The sequence below is a fragment of the Siniperca chuatsi genome, linkage group LG6 (assembly GCF_020085105.1).
Source record: "Siniperca chuatsi isolate FFG_IHB_CAS linkage group LG6, ASM2008510v1, whole genome shotgun sequence".
NCBI classification, from domain to species: domain Eukaryota; kingdom Metazoa; phylum Chordata; class Actinopteri; order Centrarchiformes; family Sinipercidae; genus Siniperca; species Siniperca chuatsi.
Genome location: NC_058047.1, coordinates 12616007 through 12639572, shown reverse-complemented (window position 1 = coordinate 12639572; position 23566 = coordinate 12616007). Strand labels below are relative to the sequence as shown.

The 23566-nt window shown below is 39.7% G+C and overlaps 2 protein-coding genes across 3 annotated transcripts in view; one reads left to right on the top strand and one right to left on the bottom strand.

Moving 5' to 3' along the window:
* nr5a2 (nuclear receptor subfamily 5, group A, member 2) overlaps positions 1-12416 on the top strand; it is a 72020-nt gene extending 59604 nt beyond the window's left edge. The window contains exon 7 of the mRNA XM_044199464.1: positions 9335-12416. Within this exon, the coding sequence (XP_044055399.1) occupies positions 9335-9582 (248 nt within the window). The 3' untranslated portion in view covers positions 9583-12416. The remainder of the gene's footprint in view (positions 1-9334) is intronic.
* Positions 11724-23566, bottom strand: part of LOC122877640 (adhesion G-protein coupled receptor D2) — a 93143-nt gene continuing 81300 nt past the window's right edge. For both annotated transcript variants that reach the window (XM_044199458.1, XM_044199459.1), the window contains one exon: positions 11724-13882. In XM_044199458.1, the coding sequence (XP_044055393.1) occupies positions 13745-13882 (138 nt within the window). In that variant the 3' untranslated portion in view covers positions 11724-13744. The remainder of the gene's footprint in view (positions 13883-23566) is intronic.

The window sequence follows — 23566 nt, the reverse complement described above, 5'->3', positions numbered from 1 at the left end:
AATAAATTAAACCCCAATTTGCACTTAAGTTGACTCCACTTGTCACAGGACAGGGGACGAAAATCACACAGAGAACAAAGAAGTTAAAAGAATGTGTGGAAAACATGCAGCACACTCTTTCTTTAGTCCACACTCTACCTGCTGGCTTCCATCATCAAATGAGAACCAAGCAAAGGAGGGAGAGAGTTGGGTAGATGTAAAACGAGAGTGCAGGAGAGAGGAAGGAATTGGGGGGGGGTGACGCTATGGATTAACTGTCCTTCAAGCTGAAAATATACATCCCCAGGCGCTTGGCACTGAATTATTAATTCAAATTTGTCAGAGAAAGAATGAGAGAAATCTATTGACGGGGAGACGGGCCCTTTAATGGTCTCATTAAAGGGGAGGCTTCCCACACCAGGCACCTTCTGTACTGCTGCAGGAGTTTTCGGGGCAGTGGAGGGTTGGAGGAGGGTACTTGACCCCCAAATGATTTTCTGTCACTTTATCATAAACAAGAAAGGTAGACATGCCCCTCCACTCCCCACACCCTCCTTCTACCACCAAACAAACCCTGTGTGTAATTAGCCAAAGGGTGCAAAAGTGCACTGAATGTAAACGAGGTTCACATGCATGCATTGATACAGACAGCAACGACACACACACATTATATGCTGCGCCTGCTTCTATTGTTGCTGACAGGTACAAATGAAGTGAGAGGTAAAGTCTAGAAGAGTCACCTCACGGGTACAACCATATTGATTTCTAATTCATTATAATTTTATTTTTTTCCATTCACTGCTCCATAGATCATTTCCTCAGATTATACCAAACACAGTGACTTTTTTTCTGGATCATTGTCTATTAGATTTGAGCCCGTCAGTCAAGTGTTAGCATCATTAGCAGCATGTAGCCCTGGCATGCAGCATGTAGCCATATGGCTGGGAGCTGGGTTTTTTTTTTTTTTTTTTTGGGGGGGGGGGGGTTAACTGTCCGTACAATCCAGACGGCATTAGGAAGGTGAGAGAGCAGGGACCGTCCGAGGTCGGCTCATTGAAAGGCATTTGGTTCCGCCTCCAGTGGGACTAAAGAAGGGGGCAAAAAGAAGTGGAGGGGGGAGGACTAGAGGGACCACAGAGGGCTAAGCACTAGGTTCATTGCTGATTCAAGTCTCTCAGTATCCCTCTGGCAAATGGATTTTCATAATGCTGAGACAATGTGATTTTTTCCACCAGCAATATGATTTTTATCCCAGCGAGTCTGCAGCTTGTCAGAAATGAACAGCAGCAAATGGGGCCAGTTGACAAAAATATTTTAAACCACAATACAGAACTAAAAAAAATCATTTAACTATTTAACAAGCAAAGCAAGTGTTGTTTTGAGATGAAAAATAGTTTTGTCCCCATTTTCGGCTGTTCATTTTAGCCTCACAAACTGTCAGCTCACTGGGTTATCTCCAACCAGAAGATGTGCATCCTAAATTAATGTCCATTAAGATTGTAAGTAAGGATTATTTTCATTACTAATTAATCAAGCTAGTTTTTTGATTAACTGATTAATTGTTTAGCCTATGACAAAAAAGTAAAAAAAAAATGGCTATCACAAGTCCCCAGAGCCCAAGTTTACATCTTTAAATGACTTGTTTTGTCCAAAAGCAAAAGATATTCAGATATTTGGAACCATATAAAACAGAAGAGCAGCAAATCCTCACATGTGAGAAGCTGGAACCAGAAAACTATTTGGCTGTTCTGCTTTATAAATTACTTAACTTAGGAATCAATTATTAACATTTTTACTGATTATATTTGTGATGATTGACATTAATAGACTAATTGTTGCAGCTCTAATGTCCTTGCATCAATATGACAGCAAATAACTATCACCATCATATGTTAAAGAAAAAAAGGTAGAGTAATACATTACTTAGTAAGACAGTCAAAAAGTCTGAACTATCCCTTTAATACTTATTCCCACTGATATTATCCTCCCTGGCTGTGCCCATCTGTTGAAGCCCTCAAAGTCCATAATAACAGCCACAGACAAGGCAAACTGATACAGGGTGTAAATTTGTTTTCCCCTTCACCTCAGGATAAATCCCCTGTACCTTCCAGCCAGCATAGGCAATGAGAGAAGCTTCTCTCCTTCCTGCTCGGAGCACCTTTTCTTTTGTTTATTTTATCGGACCTAAGGCACTTTTCCATTCCTCTCAATATCTCTCGACCTCTCTCCATTGCCCTACCGAGCCCGCCAACCCGTCCTTGGGCAACAGAACTGAACCAGCCGCTACCTGTTTAGCTTAACAACAATAGCAATGTTGTCGGCAGAGGTTTAGATTTGACTTAATATATCCCCAACTGGGACCGTACCTGCTTAATTCACTTTCATAGCCGCATGGCGTTTGGCCCCCTGAGTGGCTAAAGGGAGGGTTTGATGAGTCGGCAGGCAAATTGAGCCTTCATGCTTTATTCTGACACGCTCACAATAACCTGTCCCCATTGGTGGCCTGTTTCCAGAGCCAGGTACTGTGAGAAAGTTGCTATTATGCATAGTTAGCGCAGAGGATATTTGCCCTCTGGACATTGGGCTCTATGTTAGCTTGAGGGCATGTAGCTATGGTATGTTACTGTTTGCTGATGAAATAAAGGGTCACTTTTCAAGATGAAGGGTCACTGCTCAGTGCTTAATGAGGCCTTTGTTAAATTAGTAAAAACGTTAATGAGTGTAAAGGATACTTCCTGAGATCCTTTCACTCCATTAGATACAGAAGAAAAGAAGATTCAAGATCAGCTATGGCCGACAGGTGCTCTGAGGACTCAGACAAACAGTAACCCCATTTTATAGCCTAAGGGCACCAGAATGCTCCAACCAAAGTGCTTGTTGGATGGTCGAACAGCATCTGAAACCTCTAACCCCCACACCTTTGGACGTCAGAATAACGGCACTGTATCTGACAATTTTTGGAACTTTCTGAAAATGACAATCCGACAAGCACACCCACTTCATGCAATGATTGGCCAGGTAGACAGATGTGAGAAAGGGTCACTTTTCGTATGCAAATGAGTGCAGCACCACAAATGCCCTGTCAGGAGAGACTGTCTGAAAGTGTGCACCATTATGTCTGTATTTAAATACTGATTGCATCATGCTCCTCTCTATGACCACTAGCTTTTTACCCCGCCTTCAAGTGTGGCTGTTCGAAAAGGCTATAATAAACACTTTTGTCAACACGTCATATGTACTACTGTAGTCTTTTTTGAGAATATCCCCGCCTTAGCCCCCAAACAGTCATGTTTTGCAGCATGTAGCAGTGCTTGTCTGTAGTTCTATCTAAATTCAGATGATAAAACTGACAATAGATAACCTCTACTTATACATGCTCCGTTTGTATACTGTGATAGGATAGTTATGATGCTAGTTATCCTGTTAACCTTTGGTGTATCAAGTCTCTCAAGAACCCCCATTAAATGTTAAGGAGCACACAACTCCAGATTTACCCCCCTCCTGTTTTTTTACTCTGCCTCTCACGTGGAGGCGTCGTATTGGAGGTAGGGAATTCCCCAAATGGGACTTGGAGGAAAACAAGGAAGCTGAGAGCTCCAGGGACCAGGGAAACTTGTTTGCTGGCAAGCATAGATAGATGAGGACTGAAATACTCTAATGGGGAAGCAGAACCTCCTGTAGAGGAAAAAAAACACACACACACTTCCACGTGAAATGCTGTCAGTGGAGTATTGACGGGAGCTGAGGTGAGTGTGTATGTAGCTGTACTGTGTGTGTTTGTGTACTTCATGGCTTTATGGCGGTGTGAGGGTAAAATGTGGGGTAAAGGAGGTTGCTTTTCTCCAATACAAAGCCCAGCTTACATATCAGGACAGTGCACCATAACTCAGATAATAGCCTACTTAAGTGATACTGCTAACCATGCGGTCATTGCCCCTTGCCCCGTGAACCTTATTTGCTTTGATTGCCCTTGCTGCCCTGTTTTTTAACACCACTCGTACACAAACACACAGCCACATTCTCCCAATGAACACGTAGCTTACATACTTATTGTAGGCAGTCCTTAGTCCTCACTTGGTCCTTTCAACCTACCCAGAGTCAAAGGTTATTGGGTTCTCTTCTTTCAACGCCCCTGTCTCTGATTGGAGCCAAGCTGCGAGGGAGATTAATAATGAATAAAGTAGCAGTGTTGACTTGATAACAATCCAGTAGGTGCAATAAAGAGGACTTGGCCTGGACATGGGTACAACTGCTCGCTCTTTGAAGCACCGCTGCCGTAGTAAAAGGTGCTACAGCTTTGATAGGCTTGTATATGCGACTGTGAAAGTCCCTATTGGAAGCCCCTAATTCCCGCCTATACAGGAAGTGACCAGTTTGTCCTCCACTCACGTTTAATTGGCCAAGTTTACTGACAACACTTGACTCAAGAGTTATGACCTGAGAGTTTTATGTGTTGTTTTTGGACCCAGCAGGAAACACATGTTGTGAAGTTTGAAAGGCAGAGTGAATTGGCAGCATGTGACTGAGAGGTTTATTAATTGGGGCACTAAAAGTGTAATGTGAGAGAGCATGGTGTTATTTTGCCATGTACAGTACAACTGTTACCCTAATAGCAGTGTCATGAAGACATGACTGGAAATGGGTGATAGTTTGATGAGGAAATAGCATGATGGAAAATAAAGGTGTGGAGGAGTTTGTCTGACATGTCAGGTGAATTCCCAACTTACACCGAAAGAGTCTCTTACGCTAGAGATTTTTTCTGTTTTTTTCAGTAAACACGACTTTACCCTAACTTTAACACATTTTTGTGTTAACAAAAGGTGTTTTAAGCGATTAAATACAGAGCAAATACAGCTTAACTTCTCATGTGGCAAATCATCATTTATGTGCATAACACATAATCTGCCTTTCTGATCTTTTTTTTCTTTCTTCCTTTTTTATTACATTTTGGCATATACCATGGATGTATGGAAGTGTCAGGTCTTTCCCAACTAGGATCTATTACCAGGTTGCCTTACTGTTTAGTGCAGTATTTTTCTACTTCTTTGGCTTCTTACAACCATAAACATGCCTGTTTGCTTTTGCAGAGAATGGTGAACTTTGACACGAAGTGATGTTTTTTATTTTGAGTTTTTTCTGATCACAGTGTCCACTCTGTAAGGCATTATTGAGATCAGAGTTAAGTAATGGAGCGAGTATTTGCAAGAGTAAATGTGCAGTGAGTGTGTGTGTGTGTCCCTGGAGCAGGTTGATTGTAAGGGGCGGTGGAAGAGCAAAGAAAAGCGCATGTAGGGACACACACACACACACTCATAGCACAGAGCAGATCTAGTCTAATTAAAAAGCACAGCAGTGATTTCAGGGGTTCTGTGAAAGAAAGAATGAATGTCTATATGTGTGTATTTGTGTGTGTGCTTTTGCATTAGGTCGCTGGCTTCAGCATGATCGCCCGTCAAATGAAACAATGTATTCCACGGGACCTCGGGGTTTCCATTTGAGTATTCAGACACGGCGCTGAAACGAACTGTGGCTTTTTTATGTGAAAAAAGTTGATAATTAGTCCCACAGTGACTGAACAATGAGATAGAGAGAGAAGGGGGCATTGAAGGAAGAGGAGAGATCGCTTAGCACACTTAATGCTCCGACCTGACACTATCTGGGAATCACTGATCAATTGTTGATTTTTTTGTTTTTTTTATTTTCCCCTAACCCTTTTCATTCCTTCATCTTCCCTCTCCTGCATTTGAATGATCAGTAAATTAGAATCAATCCACTTGTCTGATTTGATTAGCAACAAAATCAAGAAACATTTCAGACCGGAGTGGTTTTTGTCTAGTTTTTCACTTGCCCACTGGTTTTGCAAACAGAAGTAGATATGAAACTATTGTCATTTGTAGTTTTTTCCTTTTTCTCTTTTTTGGAAGCCCTCATTCATTATTTTTTCAAAAGGGGCTCTGGTAATAATTAGCAATTAAAATGCTGTCTTTTTGCCTCACTTTCCCCTAATTAGCTTGACAGAGACATTGGGTACTAATTCTCTGTAGTTCCCCCCCCCAAACATACACACATGCACCAATCAAACTCCTCTCCACATGCATACACACTCATGCGGACACACACAAACACAGACACATCTTTCGGAGAAACCATGGCAACACCTCACATGTTTTTGCTGTGATCTGGGCTCACCTTGTTATGTTGCTGCAGAATTAACCAAATCAAACTCAGAAGAGGCTCTGACATCCCTGAATTGATTATTAAGCAGCATGAGATGTTTGTTTTCAACGGGGTCTGTACTGCAGAAAACACTTGTCCTTACTTGTATTACATTATACTTAACAATTTGACAGATTAAATAATTTTCATGCCTAAAAATATACCTTATTATCCTTAATAGATACTGTACTAGACACAATTTTGTAGTTTCACATTCTAAATTTACTTCCCCTAACACAATCTAATCAATTTTCAGACTTTTTGTTTGGCTTTGAATTTGAAGATTTTTCCCTTTAATCTATGTCCAATATTCAGTGGTTGTACAATATGGCTATCAACAAAACTATAATCATTTTATGGCAGAAATTATTCCTCACACCAACAGATATTGTATTCCAAAAAGTAATTTATCAGTCAGCACCAGGGCTGTAGCTAGCACTGAGGACACTGAGGTCATGTCTACTGTATTTTTTCTGGGAAACCTGCAAGGTTTATGTTTTACAAATAATAACTTCTACATCATGGGTATTTTAAATAATGATTCCAGTAGGTTTAGACTTGATATACTTAAATTTTACTACCTTTGGGTCAATAAAATTGTATTTAATAAAGATCTACAGCTGGGCATTGATATCTGACCCTTAACACCACCTTACTTTGGGGAATAAAAACATGTTATGACCCTATTGTTTATTTCATTTAACAAAATATATCAAACTGCTCAATGCAGGTGGTAAATAAAAAATTGCATAAACCAAATACAGTCTAACATCTGAAAAGTGTTCTAATGGAAAACAGAAAATATCTAATAAAAGAATAATTTAACAAGTCTAAGAATCTGACCAAGCATTGAATGCCAACTTTTAATACTTGACACTTGGCATAGTGTCACCAGCACTACGGTGCTATGAACACTTTTCAGTCGGTATTCAGGATGTATTTAGGTTTGATACCCAGTAAGCTTTTCTACCACACCAGCACTATAAAGGACAGGTATTTCCTCACCAGAACTTTTTTCTTGGCAGTGTGGAGATGGCTTTGAAACAGCGTTTAGGAAATAGAATTTACAGAACATATAGCTGAGCAGTTAACTTAATAAATAGAAAATTAAAAATCTGAATACATTTTTAAAACAGTGGAGGGTTGTGGACTCTTCTGAAATCCTGGCTATAGCCCGAATTAGCAATAAGCCTAAAAACTGTTCTCAGACCTCAGAAACTTTTATTTCCATGTTGTTGCTACATTTGTTTAATGTGCAGATGAAAACAAGTCTATTATTTTTCTTGTTGACCTGCGTAGGACGTCTGTGTGTTAAAGCCTAAAGCCCACACTCTACTGGGTTAGCTTATGTAAGGCTATAGTAATGCTTCTCAGAGGTGTTGGTGGCGTGAAAGTCAGTTTGAGTTTGATAGGGGGTCAGACAGCTGAGTGGCAGCAGGAAAAAGCACATGTTTGTTTGGAGCCTCCTTTGTCACAGACCACACCCCCTCCCCCTTTTCCTGACCTCCTCTTGGCCTTATGTAGCCCCCGCCGTGTCACCCAGAGGTCAGGGTGAGCATGCACAAGCTACACACCAGCTCATACATACACAGGCAACACAAGAACAGACACACAGACACACACACACACACACACACACACACACACACACACACACACCTACAGATTGTAATAGCATGGTAGAGTGCATCATAGATGGAAGTGCCTTGAAGGACCTGCTTCTCATTCTCTAGACCTCATTAGCTGCTGATTTATCTCCCCCTCCTTCCTTCTAATGCTCTGGGTGGGTGGATGGGGTGTATGTGTGCGTGATTGTGTGTGTGGGAAGGGGATACTGTGTGAGAGTGAAAGAAATATTACGTGTATTTCCATGGATTAGTGTCAGTGTATGTGTCTGAGATTTGGTGTGAAAGATGGTATATTTTAGTGTGTACGTGTTGGTCCGGAGATGTCAACTAGACACAGGGACTCTGTCATTCCACATTAGCCCGCTGTGAGCACACTCGACCTGGGGTCAAACAGATTAATAAAAGATCACACACACACACACACACACACAGAACTACTATCTGATTAAATATTCTGCAGCCCTGCGCTTCATAATCAATGACAAGTACACACAGCGCTCTGGCCCACCATTATCCATTTAGCAAATTTTTGTCTTGTCTTGCAATAATCTGCTCAAACCCCCAGTGAGCTTATTATTGTCAAGGAAAAGTGCTTATAGCTGCGCATAAAGGTAGGATTTTGGATGAATAGTGAAAAAAAGACTTCCCACAAAGATGAATTCCAGTGCTTTCATTGCACCCTGCAGTTAAAGTGATTACTGTTTTTCACAAGATTGATGCTTTCTAAAAAACAAAATTTTTACCCCTAATAATTACAACACATTGTGTTTTGTTATAAAAGGATGGTGAAGGCGCTAGGTTAAGGAGCAGCTCTGGCGCTAATATGACTGTAACTCTGCCCTACATAATTCATTGACTCCTGGGGAATGAATCTCTCAAGAGGAGAACCTTTTCTTGCCTTTACCTGATTCCCTCTACATCGCAGTCTCAAGAGACGATTCAGAGGAAAAAAAGAAGAGGAGGGAGGGATATTTCATCATGCATGCATGGTGCATTTTGAAGTCCTCTTTAAAGTAAAAAATAAGCCACAACCAAAGATGTCAAGTTGTAGCACAGTCCCCTGACAAATGAGAATACAAATTAATTCTAACCTTTTTGTCTGTGAAATATGAACCATTATGGCCCCTGTATTAGTCTCCACATTAAGGATACTGTGACACTATAAAACTTGAGTTATAGTTGCAATTAAGAGTTGCAATTTTAGATAACATGAGGCACAAAGGCATCTGATATTTAAATATTAGATTGATATTGATCTTTTTTTCCCCTCAATGAATCTATTATTATGCATGTGGCCTAAACAGGACTGGTTGTGCACACAACTACCTTTCTGCAATCAACATGAACCTATCAGACAGTCCTAACACTAGTTTCTACCAGACATGTTAGATGGCAGGAAATCATGTGTTGAAGAAAGCAGTCAAATCAGCAACTAACCATACTGATTGAATTCTATTGTTGTCGACAGACTTGTCATCTTATCTAACTTTTTTTTTTGCTTCCTTCTGTAGATGTGAAGAACCTGGAGAACTTCCACCTGGTAGAAAGCGTCCAGGAGCAGGTCAACGCAGCGCTGCTGGACTACGTCATGTGTAACTACCCGCAGCAAACAGACAAGTTTGGCCAGCTGCTCCTCCGGCTGCCGGAGATCCGAGCCATCAGCCTGCAGGCCGAAGAATACCTTTACTACAAACACCTGAATGGTGACGTGCCCTGCAACAACCTGCTCATTGAAATGCTACACGCCAAGAGAGCTTAGGAGTCAACTTCGCTACCCATAATGCAGCTGTGCAGACATCCTGAGTGTTTTGCTGCAGCCAAAAAACTCCAAATAATGCTTTCACCAAACTGAAGCTCCAGCTCAGACTTGACTGTGTAATGTGCACACACAAATAACAAATGGATCCCTTTATTCTAAAAAAAAAAAAAAAAAGAGTCTGAAATAAGAGCTGCTTCTCCTCAAACACACAAAGACAATACTGAAAAGGGAAATGACACTTGAAACAAACACTGCATTTGACACTTCGAGATGGGATGTAATCATCTGCACTAGCACAGACTATCAAGACTGGCAGGCTGCAACTTAAAGCATTAACAACCCTCGAATGTTTTAGCGCTGGTGACACTGTGAGAGGCTTTTTGTGCTGAGAAAGGAAGCTGAGCAACACAGCCCATCTTTCAGACAGCTTTGTGACGAGAGCTGTGGCTTATTTCGGTCAACAAGTGTGCTCTCTCACTGAAACTGGCTTTTAGCCGTTGTTGGTACTGTAAAGACAAACGGACAAGCAGTCGACCAGGCCAGAGACTCTTACCTACTGTCACATCTGTTCTTTGAACTCACATAAGATGTCTGCCACGGCAGCTTTACCTGACTGAAAAGGGAGAACTAACGGTAAAAAAATAAAGGTCTAAAAAAGGAACATTCTTCAATGAACAAAATGATAAATAGGCCAATAAGAAGAAAAATATGTTCCTTTTCTCTTGTAATGGAATTCATTTGCTCCTCATGGTCACCTTGTGGTTCCCCTTTCTTATTCCACCTCCCCGAATCATCTTAAACTATGTACCTCAGAAAGACCAGTGTTAAATAAATTCAATTAATTATGTCAGCTGAAACAATTGTATTTATAGCCCTTTTTTCCTGCAAAAAAAAAACACCCTTCCTTTTTATTATTTCATTACAACTGGAACAAAACAAAGTGTGATTCTGGAGATGGAGAAGGATCGACCCTGCCTTTGTCCGGAAAGACCAAAGCCTGCTGCAGAACAGAAGAAGGAAATTACAAAAACCTTAATAATCAGTATTATAAGAGAAAAAAAAAAGATTTGTGATGTCACAGTTATGAGTCTTGCCTTATTTCATTACCATGCTAGCTAACCGTGCAGATGTGAATGGAAATATGTACAAATATATATATAAAGTATTAATGTTGTAAAAATTTTAAAAAGAATAATTCAACAGGTGTTTACATTCATGTGGTCATATGGGAGAGAACTGTGATGAAGCATAAATTGCAAAGCAATGATTTCCTAAAAAACGAAATCAACGAAATGGAGAAAAAAAAGGTTCCCTGGTTTGCTTTCTTTGATGTGTGTACAGTGTTTTATTTTTTATTTGTTTTGAGCAGTACTTAAATTATGTCGTGAGACACTAAAATCAAAAAGGAATCACACTTAAAATATTAATTTCTATCTGTGTCTGCTGGCATTCAAACATTTGTTTCTTAAGCATTTCTGTATAAGGGTTCTGTTTCACTTTCAACCTTTTTGTAGACTTTTTTATTTACAGTGCTTTTACCTTTTTGATGTACAGTATGTCACTGGTTACGCTTAATAATGAAGATAATTTATTGCGTCTCTGGGTTTCCATCTATGTGTTACATGACGTGAGGTGTCTGCGCCAGAATAAATTTGTTTACTATAGCATGTTCTTGTTTTGTTTCCACAAGTAGTTCAGAGATGCAGGTCTGGAGCAAAATAATGGGCTTTCAAAAAGAAAAAGATCACCGCAATTTTTTTGTCTTTTAAATGTTTATGCAAGTCTGTACATTGAAAAGAGTATTGTATTTAATGCAGTTTAATAGTGAATAGGTGTGAAAGATGTTTGTGCCACATCCGTTTTTCAACCTGCATCATTGTTCTGTCCAGTTTGCTCTTGTACCAAAGACAGCATCTTTCCTCCTGTGAGCTGTGACTTCTAGTATTGTATCCAAAATGAACAAAACTGGCTTGTTTTTAAACATTTTTTCTTAAAACATGGCACCCTAAATTATTTTCATGTGGAGTAGTTGTTGTAACTGTTTTTTCAAAATGTCCCAACACTTGCCTCCCACAATAACCTGTGGTGTTAATTTGTTTACCTGTCGATGTTTTGTTAATTAAGTCATAGAACGATCAAAAATCTTTCAATGGCATGTTTAATGTACAGAAAATTCACTTAAATCCCATGTCCCAATCCCATTAAGCAGTCCCTGGTCCCGAACTCCATTTTCTAACAACCTCATTAATTGTGTCTATTGATCAGACAATCTTTTATCACCCACTTCCTCAAATTCTGTGTTTAGGTTCTGCAGCTTCCTTGGATTACCACATGCAGGCAATACAGTCATGCACACGAATGTGGTCATTGCAGAAGTCCCATTTTTTACTGCATGCTTGACAAAACTGCTGCAGTCCTGCTCCATCCCCAACAGGAGTTTGTTTGGAGCTGAAGTTTAGTAAAAGCTTGGAGAAACAGTTTTCTGTCACCTCAGCTGTCAGAAGTTAAAGGAAATGGTCTGAAATTCAGCTTTACAACAAACCAATCTGAAGCTTAAAAGTAACTGTCAAGACAGACTTGTATGTAAGATAAATGCTTTAACAAGGACTTAAACAATGACTACCTCTGTGCATTCACATGCTCATGTAATACGGTCAACACATGGATACCCAATGCATCAAAATGCTATTTCCCTCCCGCTTGTCTATGACTTTTGCCCCTCCTGCTGACATTCTGACTGCCCCAACCATATCCCTGTCATGGGGAGCATCTCTCTGAGGCTAATTGAATTTTTGCTCATATTTCAATAAATAATTATTATGCTTATAACACCAGATTCTCGGTTCCTGCTCACAATAACACTGTCCACTTCTATTAAATGTGTTTTTTAGTGGGAGAATATGAATAGCTATTCCAACATCTCTTGAATAACATTATAATAAAACAACATGTAGGATTGTGAGATTAATTCCCAAGTGATATGCAGATTTAGACATGTATTATTTTATAGAGAAAATGTTCAATTCCTGTCGATGTTGGCATGTAGGGGAAAACACATTATATTAGATTTTTATTTTTTCTTAAATATATGTTGTAGACAGAAAATATAAAAAATAGGTACTCCATTTCTCAAATCTTATTTGTGTCTTAGTGACATTGTTCTTTAAACACATTTTGTCTTGTTGTAACCAGCATCAGTTTGGGATTATAAATGTCAGGAAAAGGGGTTTTGTTGTATTTTATTTAATTTTTTTGCGTTCTCTTCTGTACAAAATTCATGGGCAGAATCAAAAACTTCATGCTGAAAAATATTACTTTGCTCTTCCTCTTTTTCTCATGATCTTTATCCCATTCTGGCCTTTATTTGATAGTTGACAACAGAGTGACAGTGAACAATGGGAGAGTTGTACTGAGCATTAACAGGGAAGGTTATGAAAAGGAGTTGCATTTTTGTTTTGTCTGTGAACATATTCCTTCTTCTGTACATGGGCAGAATCAAGAAATCAGATGAAATGCTGTACAATATCACTCAGCAGTTAAACTTCACCTTTTTTCCCCTCATGCCATCCTGGCGTTTATTTGATAGTTTGACAGTAACAGAGGAGAGAGAGTGGGATGACATGTGATAAAAGTGTCCACCTGAATCAAACCAGCGGCATCGCAGTTACATGATATGTATCTTACCCTAATGGGTCACAAGTACGCCCCATTTCTCAGTTCATGTAACACACTGCAGTACTACTGGACAATATACAGTAACACAAGCAAAATGTACAGCAAGTGAAGCCATGAAAGAAAATATACCATTAAAACATACAAATATACCAAATGCAAAAAACAATAAACTTTTAGTGAAAACTAGTAATTAGTTTAGATTAAAATTATATTTGAGGCATTTATCTTACATTATTATCCAGCGCATCTTAAAATAAGTGTTAAAGACAGAATGAGTCCTCATCACTGAAAATACTTACAACCAGTATTAAGGTATGCAACACTCAGGGACACAGATGTACCAAATATTCCTGCGTCTCTACAATGATCATACGTGACAGAAAATTGAAGAGTTGAGAAAAAAGGAGCTATAATACAAAGAAAACATTACACCAAATAAAAAATAAAAAATTAACAATATGAAACTGCAATCACCGTCACCAGCCAGTCAGTCAACGTAGACGAGGCCATAGCTTTTCTGAGGTGCAGGGCTGCAAGGGAAACAGGAAGCTGTAAACTCCAGCTCCATGGGAACATGAAGACTACAACCAGCCGGCAAGGCATCCACCTCCGAGGGTGGAGGCTCCTGGATGGGAGAAGAGGATGGGTAAGTGGGGAGTGTCAAGTCAAATTGGGAGAAAAATATTTATTTACACTGTAATAACACAAGACTGTGGTCATAAAATACACTGATAGATGTGGGAGAAGATTTCCCACTTCATATTAGGAGAAAGTTAAATTACAGTACACAGTATTTGTAATTATTGTGTCTTTATAGGTTTTATTGAAGCACCTTTTGTCATTGAATTTGGTCACAAGACCAAACATCCCTTCCTCTTTAAAAGACTGCCCCTGTAATTGGTGGAATGACACTTCAATGTCTTTAATCATAGTGTCCTGTTTTTAATGTTACCCTGTTTTACATTTCCTTCATGATTCAGTAAGAGTTTTTTTTAGCCAGTCAGTGTTTCAGTAGAATAAAGATTGTCTTACTGTATATGGCATTGATCTTTTGACTCTCATATCTGCATACAGTTTTCACCTGAATTTTCATCATTTGTTTCAGTGTTGTAATATTTGCAACAGGTTGTTTTAAATCAAATTGATGAAATAGCAACATATTTCCAAGAATTATATAAAGTGTTAAAATCAAACCTTCAATTATTGTTGAATTAATTAATTAACCTGAATTAAGGTCTTCAGTTCAAGCCTAATATTGAAAACAATTTTATATCAAAAGCAATTCATATTTAAGGAGCAACCTGCAACTACCTGTAACACAGGATCTGTCTGTCCCTCTCCTTTTCTCTCTCTCAGGTACATTTAATGTCTTCTAATGTTTTGTTTAGTATCCAATACATACATGTTGAGGGTAAAATGTATATTTGGCCCTTCTGAAATAAACAAGTTGTTAAAAGGTTACCTATTTAATTAGTGTAATAATATTGGAGGAGTCTCTGCGAACTTGATCTGTGCAGCAAAAACTGCTGACATTGTTTCTGTAATCCCATATATACAGCAGGTTTTGAACTTTTTTACAAATTACAAACCAAACTTTTGACAATCTATACTTTTTCATTTTTTCTCCATAAAGCAAATGACATGAGGGCTCATGATCATGGGGTGTTAATGATAATGTTAGCAGTGTTCTCGTACAGCATTAAAGATGGTGGTCACAGCCAGGGCAAGAGGCCAGCTCGATCCCCGACGCACAGCTGAACTCTGAGCTTGGCTTGCAGTGCCTGGCCTCCTGTCTGTAAATGTGTTAAACCTGCTTTCACTCGCCCTGAATTTGTATAAATAATGTATATACATTTATCCACAGACTCTAACAAGTGCAGCCTCAGGTGAAAATACTCAGAAATGCATGCTATGCGCATCCCCAAAGGTGGACATCAGCTCCAAACCGACCAACTCAAAAGATAACCACACAGTGAGCAAGAAAAAAAGAGAAAAAACAAATGAATAACTTGCCAAAAGCAACATAAACACACATACACACAGTTTTTCTTGCTCTCAAACACACACACACACACACACACACACACACACACACACACACACACACACAGATGCAGTGCTGTCAATTTCTAAACAAGTTTTCCTTTCCATCACACAAACAGCCCCAAGTTGTGTCTGCCAGTGTTATGTGAAGCTTTTAAACTCTGGAACCACATCACTCGTGTTTACCAAGATGCGCTTGTATGTTTCCCTGCATTGTCAAAGCACAGTCAAAGAGAAAGAGATTGAGGGCAAAAGAAAAAACAAAAGCTTTTGGAAGTGTTCCAAGATTGCAAGAAAAGGTGCAACTGAACACTGGAATAAGCCAGTTTGGTATTCAGTCCAGTTTCAGGCAGGACCGGAGGCCCAAGAGGCCTGAGAAAAGCACAACCAGTGTAAATAAAATGAACACCCGCCCAGCGCCACGAGTAAGGATAACCTACCACACCAATCAGTGACTTTATGATAGATTATAAAATCTGAAAACATAATTAACAGTATATGCAATCTTAATTGTTTGCCATTATTTAAAAGTTTTTTCCAAGCAACCATTTAGTCATAATATCAGATTTGGCAATTATTTCAAACTGATATCAGAGTGTGTTGGGTCCTTACTTCATAAAACAAGCACTGATGTAAAATTAACCATCAGTGGCATTTTATTTATATTTTGCCTTATATATCAACATACTCACTACATGTTAATGGTTGTCTGAAAATGATTTGGGAAACCAAGGGGAAAATACGTTTTATTGAATTTTATTGATGAATAACATGGTTTATTAATCTGTTTTGAGTGTTAACACTGGTAGAGGCTCACAGATGAAGAACACAAAAGGCTAAAAAGAAACAGCACAACTCTTCAGAGAGGCAATTAGCCAACTTTCTAATCACTTAGACCAAACAGTGACTGGGGGACCCATTGTTTGGCAGCCTGATGGACAAACTTTAAAAATGTAAAGATCAAATTAATAGGCAGGCATTGTTAATGGGAACACTCACTATTGTTATGCAAAAGCCTCACTGTGGCATGCAAAACAAATACACTAAGGTTTGGAGATGGAATGGTTCGAAGGCCGCTGCCGTTTCATTTCAAAGCATGCATTATACATCATTGTGCATAAAGAGGAAGCCTACAGCAGTATGATGTTTTTTTCCACGATGATTATCCTTTATTAGTCATTAAAAAGAGAGCTAGAGAGAGAGAAAAAATACAACTTTTAAGCACCTGAACCTCGCTGCCAGCATTCCATTAATTGCCCGCACAATGGGGAGAGCCTTTGGAGATTTTTCAATTTCAAAAAATGAGGAGCATGCATTCAGTCGTGCTCATGTTATACCGGCACTTAAATCCTACAGAGCTCACATAAAAAAGGACTCAAGGTTGCATCCGATTGAAAGCCTCCAACTACAGCCACTTCAGAAATCCATTTAGCAAGCGGGGGGTTAGAACCTCTAATTCAAACAGAGTCGCCCTGTTAAAACGGTTGCACCAATGTCTTTTAAAAACACACACACAAACACACACACTTTCAGGCACACACGTTTCTCTTGTGTTTGCTTGGCTCCATTGTAAGAAAGATGAACCTTGCACATAGCGAGACAGCAAGACACAAAGAATTAATCTTGCCAGACCTCAGCCAAGTGGCGAAGGTGACTGCTTGACTGCATGTGGAATCTTGACCTTTGATTCGACAGTGTCACAAAGAGTGCTCTGTGGGAACGTCAAAGAAAGAAGTCTGTGGCATCTCAGCTGCAGAATCCTGAGAATAGTTACATTTTGGGATTAACCTCAAAGAATTTTTGGATGCAGAGATAATGATAAAAAACTATTAAATTAAAGCAAGAAGGGGAGGGAATATTTGGTAGCTACATGGTAGTGATGTTTCATGTGTTGAGGAACTGACGACAGATTAGATAGGCAATGTCAATGCTTGAGCCACTGCGTGCCATTACAATGTACAGTTATTATTAATTTATTTATTCATTTGACAGCCCCTGGGTAGTTACTTATACTTATTGTTAAACTTTAACACTTGAACAATGGCCAGCAAAACCTCCACCACAGAATTGTTAGGATATGTGACTATTTTCAAACGGTCAATGGTTTTGAGATTGTAGTTTTGCTCATGCTCATACTAATAACGCAGTTCTGCTTCTGTTCGTTACTAAGAAACTGCTGGTTTTACTGCAGGAAACATAAAATTCACCTCCGCTCTCATCACCTTCTCCTGGTAAAGACTACAGGTTATTAGACACATACCTGCCAACACTCCCGTTTTTCCCGGGTTTCTCTCATATTTCAAGGCCTCCCTGTTTTGTTGTTTCTCCCGGGAAACTCACGTAATTTGCATGGCCCTCAAACTTTTTTTATGAATACACGGATCCAACTTTTGTATGTTTGTCTGACATCACCCAAGTTGCCAGATCATCTATGAAACACTATCTACACACAATCCACACACTACATACAATTTCAACCCATTTGTTACCGCAACCTGGCAACCCACAACCTGATCCAAGGGCCGTGTGCACAGCTGCTCTCTGCACAGGCAGACGGGCCAGCTAAGTTGTGTCCCGCTGATGTGATTAATATATAGTGTAAACACACACACACAGGTTTCTGAATATATTCAGACACATTCACTTGCAATACAGACTTAATGTAACACTAAAACAAAATAATCTCTGACTTTTATTCTTGTAAAATGTAAACAAGTTAAAGGGTCGTAATATTTTCCGAGGTCCGTGTGTACTCATTGATACTAAAATTGATGGACATAAAATGTATAGCCAACAGCATTAACTGTAGCAGGGTGGTAGCCTCAGATCCTATCACACAAAACCAGAACATTGTTAATTTCACAGGATCACCTGCAGCCTTGAGCTGTGACCAAGTACGGAAGAGCTGAGGAACCAACACAGAACAGGACCATCACCAATCACACACACACACACAGCAAACATGTACTATACTCACATATGTGGATTTATGTAGCTATTTATCTACAGAAATACATTTAAGTGAGCATACACTTTTACTAAAGACTGAATGCTTTCCATCAAGGCCCCGTACATTTTAACTAGATGCCTAAGGATGTGATGTATAGTATTTGAAAACACACTTTTTACAGACTGGCCTTATTGTTAAAGTTTTCATTGAACTGTCTTTACTCCCAAAGTGCCTTTAACATCAGTGTTTGTTTGCAAGCTTTTTTGTTTCTTACTGTAAAGTGCTACATAATTGCTGCAACACAAATAAAGTAATATACCTGCATCATAAATCAAATACTGTATATCATTGAGTGTACTGCATTCCATACCTATGACAAAATCAATTGATTCAGCTTCAATTTAGTGTGTATCAATGTGTGCCTCTGCTAATGTGTACATGTGTGTCCACAGATGGATGTAAGTATTAGTACACATGTCTCTACACATACATCTGCAGGTCTGTTGGTGAGATCAATAACAGAATCCTTAAGAGGACTGAATCAAGCAAAAATAAGCTTTCCTTTCATCTTTCCCTTCCTCCATGCCTCCTTTTTTTCCTTCTCTGTTTCAGAGTGCCACAGACATTTGCTGGCAGGCCTTCAGATGCAAACAGCTGCTCACAGATTGTCACTGTGATGGGAAACTGATTATTTAGTCTGCTGTCCCTCCTTTGGGACAGCAACAGTTTCTGTAAGCTACTGAGGACTCTTAAGAGGCTGGGTCCTTTGCCAGAGGCGGCAATAACACTGTAATAGAGACTCCTATAAATGAACATCACAGACTTAAACATAGCTATGAAAAAGGAGAGTAGGGGTCCCAGGGAAGATCTTTGGGGAACATCCCCATAGCATCTGTTTGGAGCTGTGGCTCTGTTTCAGAGAGGCCAGGAGTTAACAGGGAAAAGGCTGCATCTCATCACCTTGAGTTCTGGGTTTGTTAAGCTGGTGTTGACCAAGCTAGACCTGACAAGGTCTGGATTAACTCCACTGGATCACTAATGATCCCTATCACCTCTATTAAATTGTTAATCATGTAAGCATTTGATCATCACAATTCTGTGCTTTCTTGTTGGGGGGTCATTTACCTAGCTAATACTGCTACATTGTGGAAATTCAATAAAAGTAATATTCATACTGGTTTAAATAAACAATTTTAAATCAATTAGTATTTTCCATCTTTGCCAAGCAAGTTTTTAAAGTCCTATCCCATATAGATGCCTGTCCCAAATACAGGCAGGATGAGTTCACAGATTGAAGCAAATAAAAGCCTGGGCTATTAATTTAAGTTTTACGGTATTATAATGCTTGGTCCTGCTTGCTGAGGCAGTGGCACCCACACCACAAGACCATGGCCCAGGCCTAAATGGCAGTGTATACTCTATGTTTTTCAGATTCCCAACTCACTGTTTCAATGGCCTTCCAGCTTTATTTAAAGCTACCATCTTAAACTCTCCACCCCTCAAAACTACAGAATATAACGCAGCATCTAGTGTTAAACTGGAAAAGTAGTTTTCCTTCATTTCGGCACCGTCATTTAAAATGAAACATTTTAAGGCAGAATTCTTTCGGTCTCACTGCCCATTCAGAACTCAGCTGGGGACAGCAGTGTGTGGGACAAAGATGAGCAGTTAGCTGATAGCTTATTGGTTAATATATTTTTCAACAGGTGTGAGATACGTGTATGGGCTCCACTGCATCCTCAGAGACGTCCTTAAGTAATGTCTGAGAACATCATAAATTCATGAAAGACTTCATGACTTTTGTATCTGGATGGTCTTTCATTTTGGCCTAAAATGTTACTGTTAGTATGGCTGTTTTTGCTGATGTTTATTTTTGTCTGGCAAAAAGCCACCAGCTGGCAGGGAGACCTCCAATCCCCACCACTGTTGAGTAACATATACCTACTTATGTCAAAAAGTCACTTTAAATCTTTAAAATCACTTTAAGCTACATTAGCCTTTTCAAAGTCAGGGGAATAGTGTCAGGATAGTGTATTTGTCATCCATGAATACCATATTACTACCAGCTATAAAATAAGTGGGTAAGGTAAGGGGAGAGACAAACACTATCTGCTGGGTTAGACAATCACTGTAAAGGTGCCCTTGAGCAAAGCATTTAAAACCCCTGCTGTAGTGAAGCTGCTCAAAGACTGTCAGTATGAATGTAAAAAAAGGTTGTCAATGGAAAATAAAATGCGAGGCGAGATAATTAAAGGTTAAAAAAAGGTTGTCCAGTCTAAGTGGGTCTTAGAAGAGAAGGTATCGTATACTGTACAGGTTGTAAAGCCCCTTGAGGCAAATTTGTGATTTGCAATATTGGGCTATATAAATAACATTGACTTGACATTCTTTAACTATTTTCACACAAGATCAGAGTTGGTGAAAAAATACAGAGATAGAAAAAACAAAGAATATTAATTTTCTCGGTCTAATCAAGGTTCTGATGACAATAACAACAATTTCCAAATACAACTCTCAAAAACTAAAACGTATAATACATGGCACAGCATTGTTGAACTGACCTCCAGCACCCGATGAAAGATTGACAGCAAGTGGGTGGTCTTTTGATAGAGCTCATTTGACAAGTTCTCTCTCTGGGAGTGTTCCAGAGCCTAACAGTGCATATCACGCTCAGAGTCTAATGTGAGGTGAGTGATGTAAGGTGAGGTGAGGCTGTGCGCAGCCTGAGGCTGAACACCAAAGCACAGGGCAGCGATCGGATCAATACTGGCTCAGCCACAGACGAACGAGGTCGGGGTGGTAGGCAGCAGAGAGACTACTTCCTGGGCTGGTCATTCATGTACACATGCATATTTATTCATAACAATAATGTTTTCTTTGTTGCATTCCGCCTTCATTGTGCATTTTCCTGCTTTTTTCAGTGTAATATGTTAAAAATAACTTTGTAGAATCAATCACTAAGTAACTAGTATATTTATTAATTAACTAGTGACTGGAAAGCTAAAAACCAATACTTGATTTGTTGAGATTAGTTGGACTCAACTGTGCAGTCTACATGCTAGCTAAAAAAACAATGAGCTGAAAAACTTAAAGTCACATAAAGCTGTAGAGTTTGGTGTTATTTTGCAGTGGATTTGGCAATGAGAGAAGATGTTTTATGTTCCAAAGACTAATTGATTTCGGCGTTATCAAAAATATTACTTTTAAAGCAGGGGTGATTAATAGCCTATTCTTTGTGTCACCACCTAATATGTCACCGTTCACTTATTTCCTATCCACTCTGAAACCACTGTCAAAAAAGCAAGCACACATGTAAAAGTAATAAGAAACCTGCACCCAACTGTAAAATTCTTGCTTTATAATACCAAGCAGTTGTATTTGACCAGTATTTCCATCTTGTTGGAGGGAGGACAGACACACCCAGTGTAGCCAAATCAGAAACAGACATCCACAACTGATAAAAATGTCAGTTGAAATTTGTAAAAACTCATAAATAATGGATGTTCCAAGTAGGCAGGGGAGAATCTTCAATGAGCCCAGAGTGCCGAGCATGCTTTCTCATCTCCAAACCAAGGAGCCATCTTAATGACTGTGCCCAGAGACCTGGGGGTCTCCAGCAGCACCCCCCCCCCAACCCAACCATCGGACCCCCCTCGTCAAGCCGGTCCATACTCCCAACCACCACATATCGTACAGAGGGGAACATGAGCTCTTAAATTAAACATTCACAGCAGCGGCCGCTGCCCATTTTAGGCAAATCAGCAGAAAATGAAACAAACAGGGCGCCTCAGGAAGATCCATGTGTGTGCAATTGAGACATTTTTTGGGGGAGACTGGGGGAGCTCTTAAGTCTTGCGGAAAGTAGAAAACTCAAATAATGTTATATCTCCTTTTTGTGTTTTGTGGACAAAAGAGGCTGTTTTGCAGTTATCCATTTTGGCATGTTGGAAGAAGGAAAAGCACAAGAAGAGTTTATTTTGTGGCTATATCTCTTTCTGTGCATGGAGGGGGGGCAGAGGAAGATGAACAGTGTTCAATTATTTCATTTAGTGATGGAGAGAAGAACTGAGAAAATTTAAAAACTAGCAAAGAAGAAAGATGTATTTTGCTCAAAATAATAACACTGGGCTATATAGCATCCTGCATCATAAGGACTGAGGTCATTTCTGGGGAAGGATGACAGTGGATGGTGGTAGCGACCACTATCCCCCTCTATTGACCCGTCAGACATAAACAGGAAATTGCCTACAGGAAGGAAGTCATATTTTTTTACAGCTGTGCCCTGGATGAGGACAGCATTATGCGAGCTGCATTTTCAATATACATATAAGATTAATAAATATGTCTCATGTCTGCAATGAGTCATCCAGTATCACAGACAACCTGAAAAAATGACAAGCTAGGCCAAGTGAGGTTAGTGTTTGTGTTTTGAATGAAAACTGTGGTCACTGTCTTTTCCTGTCCCCATTAAAAAGGCCTTTTCCTGCACCAGCCACAGATAAACCTTTTTGTCTCTTTGTTTTTGTTCTTGGATGAAGATCAAAGCACCAGGTCCAAACTCAGGGCTTGTGATCTGTCAGGGTGCAAGGATTTATATGGCACTTGCATCCTACGATACTCATCACATCTGCAAGTCACAGCTATAAATCAGATTGGCAAGCTGCACAGCATTTCATATATGGGCTGTGGCCGTAAGGCAAAAGATTCTACTTTTGAAGCAAAGGTGTTTTGTATTGTTAAAGGATAAAAATACAGTTGCTCTAGACAGAGTCTCAAGCCTCTTCTCTCCATTATTAATGAGTTATTTCACTCATCACTGCAATACCTTAGAGACATACCCACAGAAACACGCACACTTTTTATGCACACAGATGAAGAGGCTTGATCAATTTCTCTGTCTGAAACCAACCAAAGGAGTGGTTAAACCAGGCTGAGAGGTGGAGGCTGAGGGTGGTGGGGGAGGCAGCCCAGTGCCCTACAGGAAGTGATTTAATGTCCAAAAAGACATGCGCTTGTTTTTGCTCTGTCTCTTTCCTGTTGTGTTCTGATAGGGACTTCCTCTCCCCAGTGGGGATGGATACGGGTGTCATCCGTCCATCCATCCCACCCACCCACCCACCCACCCACGGAAATATCATTCTGCTGCCATGCAATCCCTGCAAAAAACTCATCGAACTCGTTGGACATTAGCGCAAATGGTCACAAAGAGTGTGTGTGTACATGTTTATGTATGTAGCTTGGCAGGCAGGGTGGACACTTGTGGACACATTTTACATTTTAGGTGTTTATCTGACGCTTTCATAAACACACAATGAG